This window comes from Toxorhynchites rutilus, chromosome 3 (assembly GCF_029784135.1).
Source record: "Toxorhynchites rutilus septentrionalis strain SRP chromosome 3, ASM2978413v1, whole genome shotgun sequence".
In the NCBI taxonomy this organism is placed as follows: Eukaryota; Metazoa; Arthropoda; class Insecta; order Diptera; family Culicidae; genus Toxorhynchites; species Toxorhynchites rutilus.
Window position 1 is genome coordinate 54,481,634 of NC_073746.1, and position 17,894 is coordinate 54,499,527.

At 40.2% G+C, this 17,894-nt stretch overlaps 1 protein-coding gene and 1 long non-coding RNA gene across 3 annotated transcripts; both read right to left on the minus strand.

The window, feature by feature from the left end:
• Positions 1-275: 275 nt before the first annotated feature.
• Positions 276-839, minus strand: LOC129779803 (uncharacterized). Its single transcript, XR_008743773.1, has 3 exons — positions 709-839; positions 479-629; positions 276-424 (listed from the first exon to the last, which is right to left on the minus strand). It is a non-coding gene; the product is annotated as an uncharacterized LOC129779803 (long non-coding RNA).
• Positions 840-12,227: 11,388 nt separating this feature from the next.
• On the minus strand, positions 12,228-14,414 carry LOC129776564 (geranylgeranyl transferase type-1 subunit beta). 2 transcript variants are annotated; one of them, XM_055782281.1, is made up of 5 exons: positions 14,072-14,414; positions 13,762-13,950; positions 13,542-13,692; positions 13,105-13,422; positions 12,228-13,048 (listed from the first exon to the last, which is right to left on the minus strand). In XM_055782281.1, the coding sequence occupies exons 2-5, from the start codon at positions 13,887-13,889 to the stop codon at positions 12,530-12,532; spliced, it is 1,116 nt and encodes a 371-aa protein (XP_055638256.1). In that variant the 5' UTR covers positions 13,890-13,950; positions 14,072-14,414; the 3' UTR covers positions 12,228-12,529. The 2 variants fall into 2 exon arrangements, with proteins under 2 accessions (XP_055638256.1, XP_055638255.1); XM_055782280.1 differs by having other exon boundaries at positions 13,762-14,414.
• Between the last annotated feature and the right edge of the window lie 3,480 nt (positions 14,415-17,894).

The window sequence follows — 17,894 nt, forward strand, 5'->3', positions numbered from 1 at the left end:
CAAACAACTCGAAAAATTCAGACACTTCCCACTCTACATTGTTGTGTCGAATCGGTCCCAACAAATGGTGTCGACAACGATGCCGATATCGTGCCATTTTGCAATGATTTTGTCGACCTACCCTTCGTATTCGACAACCAATTACGAGCCAAGGATGTGCCAATCTGGCACCACGTCGACCGATCGCAGCACTGCTTGAATCTTATTATAGTTTTGTTTGTGTTCAAGAAAATTAAAATAAAAAGTGCAGAAAAGCGTTCTTTATAATCATTTTATTATACGCATAAGACGATAAGACGATAAGCTGATCATTCAACTCTGGTAATACCATCAACATTCGAAGCATCCTCCTCATTAAATTCGTTAACATCACCGGCCGGGATTTTCATACGTTATAATGAGGGAGAAAGAGCAGCAGCAACAGCTGTAAAAAAATAAATTTTAAAGCCTAATCTTCTATCGTCTTCGCTAGTAATACCATTCTATTTATCCTCCTCAGTTTAGCCGTAATATATCGTAATTAATCGTTTCATCTTATTCACATCCTCGCTAATCATTCTTCAATCACTGGTGTTCCAGTTGCATATTCTCCAGGACGGGTTTGGTGCATGAAATTTGTGCCGCAACAGCTGAAATAAGATGAAGTTTACTTTTGAGAATAATGAAATTATAAGCCTACCGTGCAAGTCATTTGATTTGGGAAATTACCTTTTGCTGTTGTAACCATTCAACCACTGCTTCAATGTTTTGTTTTTAAATGTAGCACTCGCTTTCGTGTTTTAAATGACAGCTTAGCGAGAAAGAGAGAAAGCAAAGCTACAGTGATCGCTCTGTTCAAGTTATCTTGTAGAATTATAGCTGAAACTATAGACATTGTTGCTTGCGGGAGGCAAGGTGAGGTAATATTCCAGCACTTTTGTAGCACTTTCCCACTCTACATTGTTGTGTCGAATTGGTCCCAACAAACGGTGTCGACAACGAAACCGATATCGTGCCATTTTGCAACGATACCTACCCTTCGTATTCGACAACCAATTTCGAGCCAAACCTGTGCCAATCTGGCACCGCGTCGACCGATTGCAGTACTGCTCAACCGTTTTTATGGCTGTGTGTTTTCAAAAAGTTCAATGTTAAGCAAAAAAAAAACAAAAAATTGCGTTGTTTACAAATATTTATTTATAATAAATTCATACAATTGTGCACTGTTGATGTATACTATTCGCAGCGATTATACCGTCATCAGTAAACTCCCGTCAGCTACAAATTTCTTCATCGGAATCGCAGTCGGCTCAATTATTTTTATCCCTTTCGTTCCCTCTAGCAGACACACCTAACTTCGTGGGCAATCATGACTGTTGAGATGGATGAGTTTTTTATTCTGAAATGAAATAAAGAGAACAAAATTCATATCATAAGTAAAAATTAAAAGCAGTCATACTTACGGGTATTCAAATTGGTTACGTTCGTGTTGAAGTTGTTGTTGGTGATTATGGTGAGATGAGCGCTTTGGTCTGTTCCCAAAAACAATACTTTACCGAAGCTGCAAACTCCGTTTTCATTCCATTCAGATCACCGCTATTCTTTCATTTTCATTTATACATTTCTGCTGTTGCTGCTGCTTTCCTTCCTTTGACGCGATATATCAACAAAGACTAGCTGCGTTCACCACAAATTCGCCTATATTTTGTCTTCGTGTTGTTGAATTTGTTACTGAAATTAATCAAGGAAACATCATTTATATTTTATAATTAAATATCAAAATTATCCTTACTTACAAAATTTAGTTCTCGAGTCATTCTCTGTTATGTTTTGAATGACAATTTAGAGAGAAAGAGAAAAAGCAATCTCTACAGTGATGCCGTTTCGCTCAGTACCAAAAAATTGCATACAATTATAGTTCAACTATAGTCAGTGCTGCCTGCGGGGGGTAAAGCGGAGGTAGATTCCAGCACTTTTGTAGCATGTTACTTCGTTTCGGTCGACATCGGGCCAATGACTACTCGATTATGTTTGGAACTGGGTTTCGTCGCTCGGCCGACATGGTGTCCATAACTGCTCGAAAATATAGGAATCTGGGTTGCATCGATAGCTATCACTCGCTCGGTGCTATCGAATTGCTCCATTTCTATAATACACCCATACCTCGCTTTACGGCCTAGATACGTTCCACGAAATTCGGTCGCAAAGCGAAAAGCCGTATAAGGAATCAATTATTCTAATACAAATTCATACAGATTCAATCAAATCGGTTCTAAATTTGATAAATATGTAACATGGTTTATCATTCAAAATCCATTTTATCTCTTTATCTTTATTTCATTTAAATCAAAAATACACACATAACATGAACATGAAACATACAATACATACAACATACATACATAAAAACCAACGATAATCTATAAACAAAAATGAAACAACTTCATGTTACATGGATGTGTATGTATACATACCTAATTTGTATGTTGCTTAAGTTATTGTCTCGCAAATATTTTTTTCACTTCTGTACAAAAGTGATTTTTGAACCAATCCTCATTATTTTTTGCCGTTATAACGAAACATTTTAGGCCGTAAATCGAAAACGTGCCTGAATTGGAGAGGGCCATTATAGCAATATGCCGTATAAAGAGCGGCCGTATATCGAGGTATGGGTGTAGTAAAATAGAGCTAACGAGCAAAATTCTTATCGCCTCGATTTCTATAATAGGGCCCTTCGTTTCGTCTAGTGGTCTTCTTCAGTGAATCGTGATTCTTACCTTCCCCACTTACACCTATCTCTTCCATGATAAACGTTAGGTAACCACGCTATAGAGGCGAACCTTCTGGCCTACGGGCGGCGATTATCATACTAACATTCCTTTCCTTCCCCTGGTGACTGTAAATTAGTGGCTGGCGTCGTTATTGACTATTTAAAGCTAGAATCACCGAAACTTGTACAATGAGAATGTTTTGCTACACCCAAGCGTCATATGGTGTGTTCTTTGTGCAATTTCACTGGTTCAGGTCAATCACGGAGAGCAACTACGAATTACAGTCTACCCAAGCTTAAGCTCAAGCATAGTTTGAAGTCGTCGCGTACGAGAGCTTGAGACATTTAAGTATAAGGTTTGCATCGCTCATATACAGCAAAAACAAGAAGGGTCCGATATGGATGCCCTGTGGAACACCTGCGATGACTGAAAATGGGTACGATATTGTATCACCAAATTTAACAGACATCGAACGACTAACTAGTTATGGATTGAGCCAGCCGAGTAGCGTATTAGAACAACCGAAACGTTCGAGTTTGGCTATCAAAATTTCGTGATTGATTTCGAGTCGAAGTTTGCGGAAAAATCCGTGTAGATATCATCGACCAGCTTCCGATCTTCAATGGTTTTAATGATATTGGGGTACACAAAGTTGCGATTCCTCTATAGTTGTAAGTGTCACGTTTAACTATTATTTATTTAACCCTTCATTATTATTTTATTATTTATTTTTATTTCAAGAAAAGTATCATTTTACAAAATATGGAGTGTACTGTATTATTGTAGAGATATGAGTTCCTTACAGCTACAATTCATACATAATCAGCTTATTGAGATTTCAGATACAGTTTTAATCAATAATGTATATTAAAGGAAAAAAGTATTAAAATAAACCTTCGAATTTGTCTAAACATTGGGGATAGAAAAAGGATGATTTCTTAAGCCTATTTGTTTTATGGAACGTATGCATGCAGTAGCAGGTTGCCAGATGTTCTACAGCTATCCCAGAATTTGGGAATCAAGTGTGAGATCCAATCATCTAGAGGGGCCAAATTAGCTAGGTCATGCACGGGTGGAAGGGACTTAGGTTAAGCGCTATCTTCAACAGCTTAATATAACCGAGCTAAACTGCTTCATCGGACCAGGGAACATCGTCACCTGCGACAGATACTTGCTGCTGAGGTAAGTACTGAAGTTTACAACTTTAATTTTCCACTTCTGTAGGTATGTTTCTAGAACTTGCTGTGCGTACTGAAGCGAATCTACGATTATTTCCGGTGAACTATCTGAAGCTACATATCCAGTATCGTCAGCAAAGAAAAAATATTCCAAAATATAGCTCCCTCAACCATTTCGATGCCCGAAACAAAAATGTTGTAGAGTATAGAACTCAACACGGAACCCTGGGGAACGCCGTCTGTGACAGACTACCATGCATAGACACTTGAAAGCTTCTGTCCTTCAGAAATGATAACAAAATTTTAGTTAGTGGGGTTGGAAAGTTAGCTACGCGCATTTTGTGGACTATCGCATCCTGCCAAACTTACTTTTAACTTACTTAAAATTGCATTTTTATTGTTCGGTTTGTGCATGTACAGAGTTTCAATTTTTTAAGTGATACAGCTCTAGTGGCTTTTCAGCTTTGTTAGATTAGATTTCTACTAAATTTGATATACTGTTTTTACAGCAAAGTTTGTATGCTATTTGTGCTTTGGCACTTGAAATTTAAATTGAAATTAAAACTACTTATAACTACTATTTACACTTAATACTAACATGTACACAAAAAAAAAAGAAGAAATCGAAATTTAAACAAGGGATCTGATAAATTGAAATTCTGAACTATTCGCTTTTTCCATTAATTTTCTTCTTGTTTCAGCGAGTTTCTCTTCCACTAGGAGTATGGCTGCTTCATCGTGTAGATCGACTGTTCTGGTCCCAAACGGTACATTTAGGATCATCCGGAGAAACCTGTTCTGAGTTCTCTGAATTTTATTGCGATGCGTTGCCGCACAAGAGTCCCACACTGGCGAACCATAGAAGATTGCGGGCGCTACAATCTGCTTATAGACAGCAAGTTTGTTAGGCCTGGAGAGCCTGGATTTGCGACAAATTAGCGGGTATAAAGCTTTGATCAAAATTGTGCTTTTGAACAAAACTTTATCCACATGCTGGCTGAAGAGTAGTTTGGAATCAATGGTTACACCAAGATAAGTAATCTGTGAGGACCACTCAATTGGCTCACCATTGACTACTACTTTGCAGTTAGGCGCTGGTATAAGCTTGGGAGATAACCTGTGATGGAAGATGATAGTGTCTGTTTTTGAAGCATTGATTTTTATTTTCCACGACTTAGCGTAGGAAACAAAGATATCAAGGCAATTCTGAAGTTTGTTCGTCAGCTCCCGTGGGGTTCTTCTTTTTACTGAAATTGCAGTATCATCCGCAAAGAAGAAATAATTGCATCCAGCAGGAAGGTTCGGAAAGTCTGACGTAAAAATGTTAAATAAAATCGGTCCCAGAAGACTACCTTGGGGAACACCTGCATTAATGAGACAGTTTTCTGACTCAACACTGCCCAGAGAAACTCTGAATGTTCGATTTCGGAGGTAACTGCGGGTTGTTTTTACCAGATAAACTGGAGCATTGGAGAGGCAAAGTTTGTAAATAAACCCATCATGCCAAACATTGTCGAACGCCTTTTCAACGTCTAACAATGCCATAGCTGTGGACTTAGATACTGCCTTATGTTGTTGAATTTTTTGTTTGAGTCTTAGCAGTTGATGGATTGTGCTGTGACCCCTACGGAATCCAAACTGCTCTGGGGGAATAATAATATGTTCGTTGGTAAATGCTAGTAAACGGTTAAGAAGAAGTTTCTCAAATAGTTTACTTATAGCCGAGAGCAAGCTTATTGGCCTATAACTCGAGGGAAGTGTGGGGTCTTTTCCCGGTTTGACCACAGGTATGATTTTTGCTACTTTCCAAGCAGATAGGAAATAATGAAGTTCCATACATCTGTTGAATGTGTTAGCTAAGAGTGCGTATACCTTGTCATTAAGGTTTTTAATGACTAAGTTGAAGATACCGTCAAAACCGGGGGCTTTCATGTTTTTAGTGAATTTGATGGCTGAGCGGACCTCATAAATATTCACTCTTTGATCATTTGGAAGGTGCGAAGGTATTGCGTCAAAATTTTGAAGATGATGCTCAACCTGCTGCTCAAATGGGCTTTGATAAACAAGCCCAATATTGTGCGAGCGAAGGAAATGTTCACTGAGTGCGTTAACTTTTTCTGAAGAAGTAATCAAAATTGAATCACCTGCCTTGAGTGGTGGTATTGGTTTTGGGTGAGACTTCAACACCTTGGCAACCTTCCAGAAGGGACGAGAGTGATCCTTCAGGTTGCGGATTTCGCGTTCGAAGTTTTTGTTTTTAATTGCATCTAACCTGAAGGAAATCACTTTGGTGAGGAAAACTGCAGCATGTTTTTTGCCAAGCTCTCCAGTCCGTTGAAATTGCCGCCTATATATGTTACGCAATCTAATTATGTACCGAGTATGGGAATCAATGTTTAGAAGCTTACCCCGAACAGGAACCTGCCGGATGAGAGCCTCGTCTGCCACTGTTATTGCGCGCTGAAGGCCATCCAGCGCACTGTCGATGTCGCCAGTCGTCACCAATGGAATATCATCGTCGATGTTACGATCCACAAGTCGACCGAAAGCCACCCAGTCAACGTTGTGGTAGTCTTTTCGTTTAAAAAGCGGGGCAGCTTCCACAGTTAGCTGCGAGGTGGATAGCACGGGATAGTGGTCAGAGCTTAGGTCATTATGGACCCGAGGTTTTGACGCTCTCACATTCGTGATCACAATGTCCAACGTCGATGAGTTCCCTGCTGGAGAAAGGTATGTCGGGTCATCCGGAAAGGCAATCTCGTACAGATGTTCTTGGTAATGTTGGTATAAGAGGGTGCCGTTTGAATTGGACCGCTGGTTATTCCACAGTGAGTGGCGAGCGTTGAAGTCGCCACATAAGATGAAGCGAGTGTTGCTACTGTTGATGGTGAGAATGTTTAAGTCTCGCTTGTACTGTTCTGCCAGTCCCGAATTGGTTGTGCATTTTTTTTTTATCTTCGCTTATTTTTCGTCGGCCTATTTCCGCCACTTCAGTGCCAATCACCGACATCAGGGAGGCGACTCCACCTGTTCCTACCTATCAGACTCAACAACTCATGAGCCGGGCCAACTTCTTTTACTTCCCCTCCGAAGGAAGACGTAACCAGAGATTTTTCGCCTCAGAAAATCCCAACGACGCCAGCTGGGATTGAACCCGGGCCGATCGGATTGTGAGGCTGTTACGCTAACCACACAACCACTGGCGCCGTCTGGTTGTGCATTGTCGAGGACAGTAAGCCGCGATGAACCGTATACCACCAGCTCCTGTCTTAATCACCACTCCGACGGCCTCCACAACACTCGTCTTCAAGTGCGGTAGGATGGAAAAACGAATGCCCTTTCTCACGACGATTGCAACTCCACCTCCTCTAGAGTTGACGCGATCCAGCCGGACAATGCTGTAGTCAGGCAACGAAAAACTGTCGTTTGGTGTTAAATGTGTTTCTGTTAGTGCGCCAATATCTATTCCGTGTTCGGTGATGAAGTTCGCCAACTCTAGTTTTTTCGCTCTGAGAGAGCGAGCGTTCCACGTCATAAATCGGAGCGAATTACGATCCATAATGTTCGATAAAGGATGCCAGAACATGGAGCTGGTCGATTTTAGATTTGCATTGACGGAATGCGGTCAACATAGATGTAAAGATTTGCATCAATTCACCTGGCGAGAAAAGCTCCGATGATGTTGATGCTGAACGTGGATCGCATCCTGCCAAACGCTGTCGTATGCCTTTTCAATGTCCAGCATAATCATGCCCGAAGTTTTCTTTGCAGCAATTGATAGAGCGTGTTAATCGCACACGCTGGTGGCCGGTTGAGTGACCATTTTGAATCCAAATTGCTCGAAGGGAATTATGTTGGCTGCTTCTACGTGACGGTTTAACCGTTTCAGAATTATTCGTTCTAATAGTTGACTTAGCGTTGTTAATAGACTAATCGGGCGGTAGTTGTGCCTGTCAGATATATCCTTATGAGCTTTCGGTATTGCAGTTACGATGGCGTGCTTCCAAGATGACGGAAAATAAGAAAGACGTAGATACGCGTTGAATTTTTTTGTAAGAAACACTAGGGTCTTCCTCGGCAGGTGCTTTAATGATTCGTTACGTATTCCATCGTCTCCAGGGGCTTTTTTGTTCTTCAGGTTTCTGATAATATTAAAAATTTATGTGGGGCGAGTTAGCATGGTAGGAACGAGATTCACATGTGAATCTTGAATCATACCGACCGACTGAGCAACCGCCACAGCGACGTTAGTGTCGTCTGGAAGTGAGTTAGCATGTGATTTGGCAAAACTAACGGATAGTAAATCAGCTTTTTCGGAAGCAGCAGCGATGAGTTTGTCACCATCTTTTAATGGTGGACTGTATTTGCAATTCTTTCTAAGTGCTCTATTGATTTTCCACAGCTCCTTACATCCGGGTTGCAAACTGTTAAGTGTATCACCAAATTTCTGAAAATGAGCGAAGGAGCACTCTTCGCGTATGCGCCTGTTAAGAGTCTGAAGTATCATTGCAATATACGGATATCTTGATCTGATCCATTGTCTTCTACGCCTATTTCGAAGTTGAATTGATTGTCTTGTCGATTCCGGAATCGCTTGTGTCTGGTAGTTTCTTCTTGGAACAAGAGGAACTGCAGAAGCTTCAGCGGAAATCACATTATCTTTGAAAAGTAGAACTGCTTCATCAATTGCATTAAAACGGTGGCGATTGAAGGTGGATCCGTTGGTTGATGATTCGCCGGAAAAGATGCCAATCAGCACGATGGAAACATTTATATGTTTGTAGAGTATCGGTGAACGGGACATCGATGTCAATAGAAAATAGCACAGGGAAATGATCGGATGACAGTTCGTGAATCACTTTAGATTTCGACATAGACAAGCGAATCAAATTATTCGAAAGAACTATGTCCAAGGTAGATGTCCGACCACGACCAGCTGGATAGTATGTATAATTCTCTGGAAAATGCACAAAATAGCCATTGGAAGATGATTTATGTGTCAACAAATCTCCAGCTTTATTCGCCTTTGCGCAGTTCCTGTTTCGGTAACGAGCATTGAAATCCCCAACGATAAAGAAGGGAACGGAACGTCGTTGGATATCCTGCAAGTCACGTTGGAAGCGATTGAGATTCTCCCGTGAACTACTCCCGGGAAAGTATGTTCATGTTCTTGATATATATCGACACCAACCGATTCGATGACACTCGTCCTAATGTTGATTTGGGTATAGGCTATTCCTTTTTTGAGCACAACCGCGACACCTCCTCCCCGATCGGCTTCGTTACTTTGTCTATCTAGCCGTATGCAACAGAAAGATGAATAAAGAAATGATTTTGTTGACTTGAGCCACGCCTCAGTCACAACTGCTATATCAATCGAGTGCTTCTCGAGAAAGTCGAAAAATTCAAGTGTTTTTCCAGAAATGGATCTACCATTCCAATACATCACTTTCAGAACTTGTGAATTATCCAGGATAAATATATTTTATCATCTGCTCCGATAGGGCGATGAATTGTTCTTCCTTAGACTGGCAAGCTTTTAAGCTGACGAACAGATCTCGCGCCAAACACAAGAATTCCGAAATTGTGAAGACGTCGGAATCGGAATTTACTGTGGGTTCGCACGCGGAGCGAGCAGACGGGGCTGTGATGGACATTGGTGGCTGCTTCAGCACCTGAGTATACGATGGTCGGTTCGAATGGTTCGTTGAGTTTACACTGTGAACTACAGTTGAGCGCTGGATAGGGTCCTGACGATTTAGATTTGATTTCTGAATTTGCTTTCTGCCTGCATTTACTTCATCATCTGCAAGTTTTGCAGGTACATTTTCCGGGCTGGGCACCCTCGGTAGCTTGCAGTATGGCACTTGATATGAGAAATTGTTTCGTCTTCGTTACCAGTCTTCGGCGTAATTTTACATTGGTTTGTAGGATGTTTATCTCCACATTTGACACACAGAGATAGAAGGTTGCAGTTTGATGCACCGTGACCAAATTTTTGGCAACGATAGCATTGTAGGACATCCGATGACTTCCTAGTGAAGTATCTCCACGTGACGATTGTATTAAAAAGAGTATCCACCTTTTGCAATTGTTGAAGCTTCACAGATCCCTTTGCAAAGTGCAGTAAGTAAAGGGCATAATCGTTGCTTTTTGCCGTCAAAGCCTTTACGTCCTGTGGGACCACTTGATTATCCAGCAGCTCTTTTTGCAGATCGTTTATTTCAAACAAAGGCAATCCAGTAAGAAATACCTTGATAGGAATTTCATGGGAAATTCGATGAGTGAAAAACTGCCATTCGTGACTTTTGAGCACATCAACGACATTATGGAAAACATCCACATCAGCGGCGCTGGTTGAAACTCCACCCTTTAAAACTTTGAGGTGATATTTCCCATCCGGAATCTTGTTCAGCTTCAGGAAGATAAACAAATCCTTTGTATTGGTGAACCCGGGTGCCAACCCGTGAAGCATCTCAGTGCGAAACTAACAGCTTTCGGGGCAAACCTAGTGCGACACTTGGTTGAAACTGAGTGAATAAAAAAACGTTTTGACAGAAGTTAGTGTGGCACTGGGGTTGAAACTGAACAAAAACGAATTCGCTAATAGTTGCGTCGGATTACAATTGCAAGATTGATGCAAGGATGCATCTTCAACGGCCACATCGACCTCCAGTGTTCAAAATTCTTTTAGAACTCAAGCTTGCCGCGAATATCTCGAAAATAGTAAAACAAATAGAAAATACTGTGGAACAATCGCGGATAAAAAAAAACACATGCGACCACTACGCGTTGACAGGAAGGAAGGAAGGAAGGTATTGTATTATAGAGACTTTAAACTTTTGCAGTTCATTCGTCTCTAGCCTTGAGAAAGGCCCTTTGAAAACTCTACTCTACTTTACTCCAGCGCTACCACCTCCGCCCTCTTGCCTTGAGAAAGGCACTCGATCCCTCGCCGTCCAGCTCGTCCAGCAACGATGTTGTCCAGTCGGTGTCCACACAAAGAATGGCTGAAAAAAATGGCGTTGACAGTTCCGAATGATCTCCCTTTATACAGAGGCGTCTCGTCCGCCTGTTCAAACTGTTCATAGGACAGGTAGAAAAAAGTGTATTATTTCACATTTTTAACATAGATTAGGAATTATCGAAGGTTATTTTTTGTTATTTCCATATTATCCTGAATATCCTTATTTCATTTTCTACTTTGGTGGAATTCAAACCCACCATGAAGAATATAATATGATAGCATAATTAACCCAATCCGCACACAACCTTAACGCTATGAAATAAGCAGTAATGACTGCCTGGTTCAAACCATTTATCTGAACTAGCCGTCATCCAAACACTTTTCTGTATCTTCAATTGCGACAGGGCAAACAGGGCAAGTCAACTACGTATCAAGACGGGTCTATGGTACTAGGTGAGGCCGTTTCGTCATTAAGTTGGTTAGTGGAGCGGTATATGAAAACAGTACGGAAGAAAGCAGAAGGGGAATTATTTGCTTGAAGCGTGAGAGAGACAGACAGATCATAAGCGAGCTTGGGTAAGATTTATCTTCGAGACAGTGTCTTTGTGTTAACTTTTAACTTTTACTACACTTTTTTTTTAACTTTTACTACATCCAGAGGTCTTCACGCATTCATGCTTGAGTTCAACACTGTATTCTTGCTCAAACTTTTTGCGAATATTTTTGCACATACGGATACAATATCGATTCTTTTGTTATATAGATAATTGTTGAGAAATAAAAATGTTAAAATCTGTCATCGCAATATTGTTGTTTTCATGTTGCAAATGTAGATTGAACAGGTAGGATATTTGGTCACGCGTCATGAAAGATCTCTTCCATGTACTCGAGGAGGATCCTGATGACGAAGAGCGATTGGAGAAAATAGTTGCCAAGGGTAGATAATTTGCACGGTTATTGGTATACCATCCTGACCCGGATTAGTTGAACATTTTATACGTGCACAATTGGATTCAACTCTGTTAAGCGAGATCTATGGATGTGGGCCGATGAGGTACGTTGGCCGCCGCTTTACACACCTGTGAGGTTCAAACGTTCCATTCGTGAACACAGCTGAGAATTGTTCCCTGTAAAGGTCGCCAATGTATGGAAGAGAAGAAGCTTCCTTTCTGTCCAGGTTCATTGTCGCATGAAAACCTACCTCCCTCTGCGTTATTCGTCGATATAAGATCAGAGTTTTCTGGCTGAGTGTGCAATTCTGTTGGATGTAAACTCCTTCTAGAACCCAGCTCATCCGATCTCATTTCATAGACACAAAATCAAACGCAAATGTTGTTTCTAATACCAAAAATTCTATATTTCTGCATATGCACAGAAATGTGGTACACAATATACACATTCATCTTACGGTTTACTATTCCGCATTCCGCTATAAAACTCTACCACAGCGAGGAACAAAACATAAAATCGACGACGCAATTAATTTTCCCGATTGTCTGATTTGGTGAAAACAACTGTAAATCTGGTCAGCAACTAAATAAATAGTATCAACTGGTGAGTTTAATCCCTTCTCTACCTACGTCACTAGTGTGCGATAAAACTAATCCGGCGGTTTTTTCACTTCGCTCGCTCCCTTACTCAATGTTAACTCTTACATCACTTTTGCTCAGATCCGGCTCCAACTCCCAGGCAGCATGTAACTGTTTCAGTCTTTGGAAGGCGCGCTGCGATATGTTTAGGCTTGGAATGACCTGCTGCAAACCAGGTTCCCGCAGAAAGCTCAACCCACAGATGCCAAAGTATGTGTGGAACGGATCGGTGTGAGAGCCAGGCCATTTGGAAAAGCCTCCCACCGCTTTGTCCTGCGTCGAAAGAACGTACGCTCGGTTATCTTTAAAACTAGTTAAATGAAAGGCTTCGAGCATTTTAAGGGTCGCACCGATCCAGAAGGAGTAGCACGTATCGACCGGTTTATTCGGACGGCCCTGGAAACCATCCTGTTGCCGGAAAATAAGCCATCGAATGATTTTTTCCTTAACTTCCGGTGTTAGCAAATCAAGCTGATTGCTCAATTCCAGTGCAGCTATAGCACAGAATGTGGTCCCTCCGTGTGATTCCATCTCGTAGTGTTGGCTGATGCCATAATCGTAACGCTTAAAAAAATCAATTACTATTAACAGAATCGATCATATAAGCACACTCTTCTTACAATGCTCTTCAGTATATAATCGGCCATCTTTCGTTTGTCCACTTTGCCCCAGTCGTTGAGCATGGCGCAAATTGCGGCCGCGCAGTACACGAACCGCATGTCATGCTCACTGCCCTCGATGGTGGCACTGAAACTTCCGTCCTCCCGCTGGACTGCCGCAACTCCGTCGATAATAGCCTTCTTATCGAGCCGTGAAAGATCGTCACCAAGCGCCGCCAAGACCGCAATTCCGGTGTACGTTATTGCCAAATGTCCCCAACGGTAGGCCTCCAGACCGCAGCATTCCGGTGCGTTTTCAATGTTCCACGTGCTGGATCCCTGGTTGAGTATCATAAAATTTTTTTTATTAAAAACCACACTTTTTATCATTGCTTCACTTGAACGTTTAAGTAGCTAATCCAAAGCAAAAGTCAGTTAGGCCCCAGATAATTACTAACCTGAATCCCACCGCACTGTCTTGCCCCAGGTTTCGGTATGACCTGCAAGTGATAGATCCAACTGATGATATCAGTCTTGAACGAGTCCGATAGGAGATGCAGCGAGTCCAGAACATCTAATCCACTGACAGCAAAGAACGCTATCGTGACCCTGGAATAGCAAACACTCTATCGATTACACATCAAAAGAAAAAAAAAGTTTGGGTACACCACGAAATACCTAGTCGAGTCGTGTGACGCCAGCCGTGGCGGAAGAATGTTTAAGAAACGGACAAAGTACTTTGCGTGCTTGAGAAACAGTATCTCCTCGCTTTCGGAGGCTGCTGCTGCTGCTGTACCGTTGTCCATAATGAGACTTGCTAGCGCACCCAGGGTTGCTGACTGACTGGCCGAAATAACGGCTCAGATGCTGGTGATATGTAAATCAGGTGAATTAGCAATGGCCAACAATTGGTTTCGTGTTACGCAGATGAACTGTAAATATCTGATGCACGAATGGTGTGGAAACTGTATATGCTGAAAACACACACTTTTTGTTTTTGCTATTTCCGGATGTAATTACTCTGCAGCGCTTCACATTAAATATCTAGACGAAGTACTTTCTCAGACGTGTTTTTTTTATGATTAAAGATATGATAAGCGAGATATTTGTTGTCCCTGTCCTTGCGCACGTTTGTTTGTGTAAATAATGTTTGGAAAGAAGCATGTGGGATAGATGAGTTGCACACAATTAATTAATTATCGCAGAGGAGAAGGATAGGTACGCAAATTTGTTCGGACTTAGCCAGATGAGAAAAATACTTTATTTACAAATTAATAAAACTGTCAAAGTAGTCTACAGGGTCTACAAAAAGGCAATCAATGTTTCACATTGCACCTCTTACATTTTATAGATGCTAGGATGTGTATGCAAGTACATTCGAGAGGACAATGATCAGGGTACATTTATGTAAAGGTAGTTTGGACTGACTAGTGCATTAGTAGCAGTGAAGCTGTGACGTACTAGCTTTGCAAGAATCTTGGAGCGGTATAAAAAATTTGTCTAAATAAGTTTATTTCTATTGTAGTTTAGCTTAATGTATATATTTATTCATTGCTGCGTAAAGATATTCTATTTAGATTTTCTTTGTAATCAAAAACTAGAGGAAATTGTGGACGGCAATTCGGATTTTAGCTTCCTGAAGCTCTTGATTCAACTTTTGGTTGATGTCAATTAGAGATGAGCAAATCAGCTCATCATGGTGAGCGGCTCAGAGCCGTTCAGCTCATACAAGTGAGCTGCTCATTTGGAACAGCACTTCAGCTCAGTTGTCCACACAATTGCATATGAACAATGGCACATGGGACATTTTATAGTGTGCATTTTCTTAATAGACGGAAAGCAAAAAAATAAACGAATTTAATTTGTAATTGCACACAAACTAAAACTAATATGAATTCTTATAATATAATATACAACAAATATTGAATGCTGAAGAAGAAGATGCTTAGAGCCAGTAGTAGCCAAATAAAATGCCTTCAGAAATATTGGGCGAGACAACGTTTTTTGATAAAACTACCGATATATTTTTAGGCGCACTAATAGGCGCAACGAGAAATAATGATTCGCGAAGACAAAGGTAACAAAGGGACCATTATCAATCATCAGCATTTATGCTGGGTGGTTTTCGGAGTTGTTTTGATTCAGCACGCAAAAATAAATTTATGTGTTTCCACAATCATGTTTAAATAACAATATAATATAGCAATTTTATTTACAAGCATATAATAATGTTTATTATTTTGTTTGCCAATGTAAGAAAAATTTAATGAAGTAACGAACGATCTTCAAAACAAAAACCTTTTTCCTATCTGCCATCTCTGCTAAAACTAAAGAACGAATAGGGACAAACGAAAACAAACTGACGTCATATCATAAAGCGCGGTAGACGAAAAATTCTTTCGCGTCTCTCAATTCACACTCTGCAGCTTTTGCGATCCACAGCTATGCAGCTCTCCAACTCAACAGCACAGCAGCTCAGCAGCTAAACAGTTCAGCAACTCATCAGCTCAGCTGCTCATCAGCTCAACAGCAACAGGACTCGAGTCCGGGTATCAATGGTCGAACGCTCACGCATCCGGGTGCCACACATCGAGCCATACCCAGCAAACATTAAATCGTATAATTTTGCACGTGCCAAGTCTTACAAGAAATCCGAATAAATCATAATCGCATATAATATCAATCAAAATATGTATCGTGTATATTTGAAATCGCATAAAATGTAAAAACTCGATTTTATATACCATTATCAAATTAAATCGCATATCGGTATAATAAACATCAATTTTATGATGTACATTGTCGTAAAATATATTTAATCCGCATCATATGCGTATATTACGCTGATGCAGTTTGTGTGTCGTATAAGCGTATAATTTAAATCGATTCAGTACTGTAGTAAATCGTGTTGCATGCTGAAGAAAATCATGAAACAGTAAATCATATTAGATCCTTATAAAGAACATACTACATCATATTGAAATGTCAATGAAATGCTGATGCACTCGAAAGTTTTAACCGCTGTTAAATTAAATTTCAGATAGCCGCGCGAGATAGCTGGTGGATAATCCAGACGACCGGAGTTCGAACCCACATCGGAGAAATTTTCACCAAACATCAATCTGTGCCATTTTAAACATTCATATTCCACTCCCAACACAAGTCAATCAAACAATTATTATTTCTACAAACATAAATACTCATATATAAAAATGGCGATTCGTGAGGCTACAATAAACATTTCACGAAAATATTTTGCGCCATTTTTTTTCCATGTCTGTAATAAATCGTATATGAGTATGGTAAAAGTCGTATTTGGTGCTTTGACAATTCATGAATATATTCATATTAGATCGCAATTCAATTCCAACATAATCGCTACTATAGCCGGTCAAAGTTGCATATTCATCCAAACAAATTCGGTAAGCATTTGCCATGTATGTATATGGCCTCCACTTTTGCATGCATATGCCAGTTAGGCGCATTATATGCCAACCAAATTTTAGGGCATATGATGTTATATATACGCTTGTTATGCGATTTAATGTTTGCTGGGTAGAGTTGTCTATATATAGTTTATATTTACATCGCAGTCGAGCCGCCGTAAAAATACCAGTTTCAAAAAGCAGCACAGAAACAACACATCCTGGGTACTATTTCCGTTATTTTGACTTTAATAGTTCACTAACTCCACTATATCACGTATTATTGACGTATTTTCAAAAAAAAAAAGGAGCAGAACACGTAACATTCGCAACAAAAAAAAAACACTTGTTATGAATTGCTTTGCGATCGCTGCTTTCCGTCAAAGCTACATTAGGGAGATCTATAGCTATAGATGGATTTATTCACGTGAAAATAGGTGCAAACGGGTGAGAATAAATATGATACACTTATTCGAGGTATGTATAACTTGATTTAAATCAGCATATGTAAACGCTTGTGAATGGCGCACTGGTGAGAAATCACTAAATTTGGATGCAGTTCTACTGCAGTTGAATAAATTCACCGAAAATATGAATATATTCATTGTAGAAGTTCACGCTAGTGTAAACAGTTGATGCGTTTTTTTATAAATCTCATCATATTTCTTCACATGAATATATCACTAGTCTAAATCCACCCTAACATGTCACAGTTGAGAGTGTATAAGTGGATCGTGTCGTTACACACTTCGAGTCCTGGTAACCTTTACATAAACGTACTCTCTACCAAGGCGCCTAGAAGTATATCCTAAGGTGGGCCAACTTGCTAAAAGCACTCTTCAGCCATCTTGGAAGTCTACTGTGTTTTGTTTGTAAACAAAACACAATACGCTAGTGCCGAAACTCGCTCCTGATCAGTCTGTCTCTTTCACGCTTCAAGCAAATAATTCCTCTTCTACTTTCTTCCGTACTGTTTCCATATACCGCTCCCCTAATCAACTTAGTGACGAAACGGCCTCACCTTAGGATATACTTCTAGGCGCCTTGCCCTGGACAATGGTACAGTATCGACGTGTGGTGACCACTTTCAATGAGGGGCCATGATTTTGGTCTCAAACTCTCTATCAGAACTAAAGACAAGAAGTCGGTTTCGAAATGTTAAAATTTAAATGAAAATTTTCCCATCATGTTAAGTATCAACACGTACTTCTGACTTTCATTTAACTATTCGTATATACATTTCCAACGTTGTTAATGAATTTTTCATTATAATATGAAGATGTCTTCAAAAACAATTTTCGTATAAGATTTTTTCACCACATGCAAAAAAGTGTTGTTCATTAAAATAGGGTACTAATTTGATACGAAAAAGTTAATTTTCATTCA

Excerpts from the sequence above, each read along its gene's own strand:
- LOC129776564 (XM_055782281.1), bottom strand. The coding sequence starts at position 13,889 with ATGGACAACGGTACAGCAGCAGCAGCAGCCTCCGAAAGCGAGGAGATA. Across the intron at positions 13,693-13,761 it reads GCGTCACACGACTCGACTAG|GGTCACGATAGCGTTCTTTG; the intron begins GTATTTCGTGGT and ends TTGCTATTCCAG. Across the intron at positions 13,049-13,104 it reads ATTATATACTGAAGAGCATT|CGTTACGATTATGGCATCAG; the intron begins GTAAGAAGAGTG and ends GATTTTTTTAAG.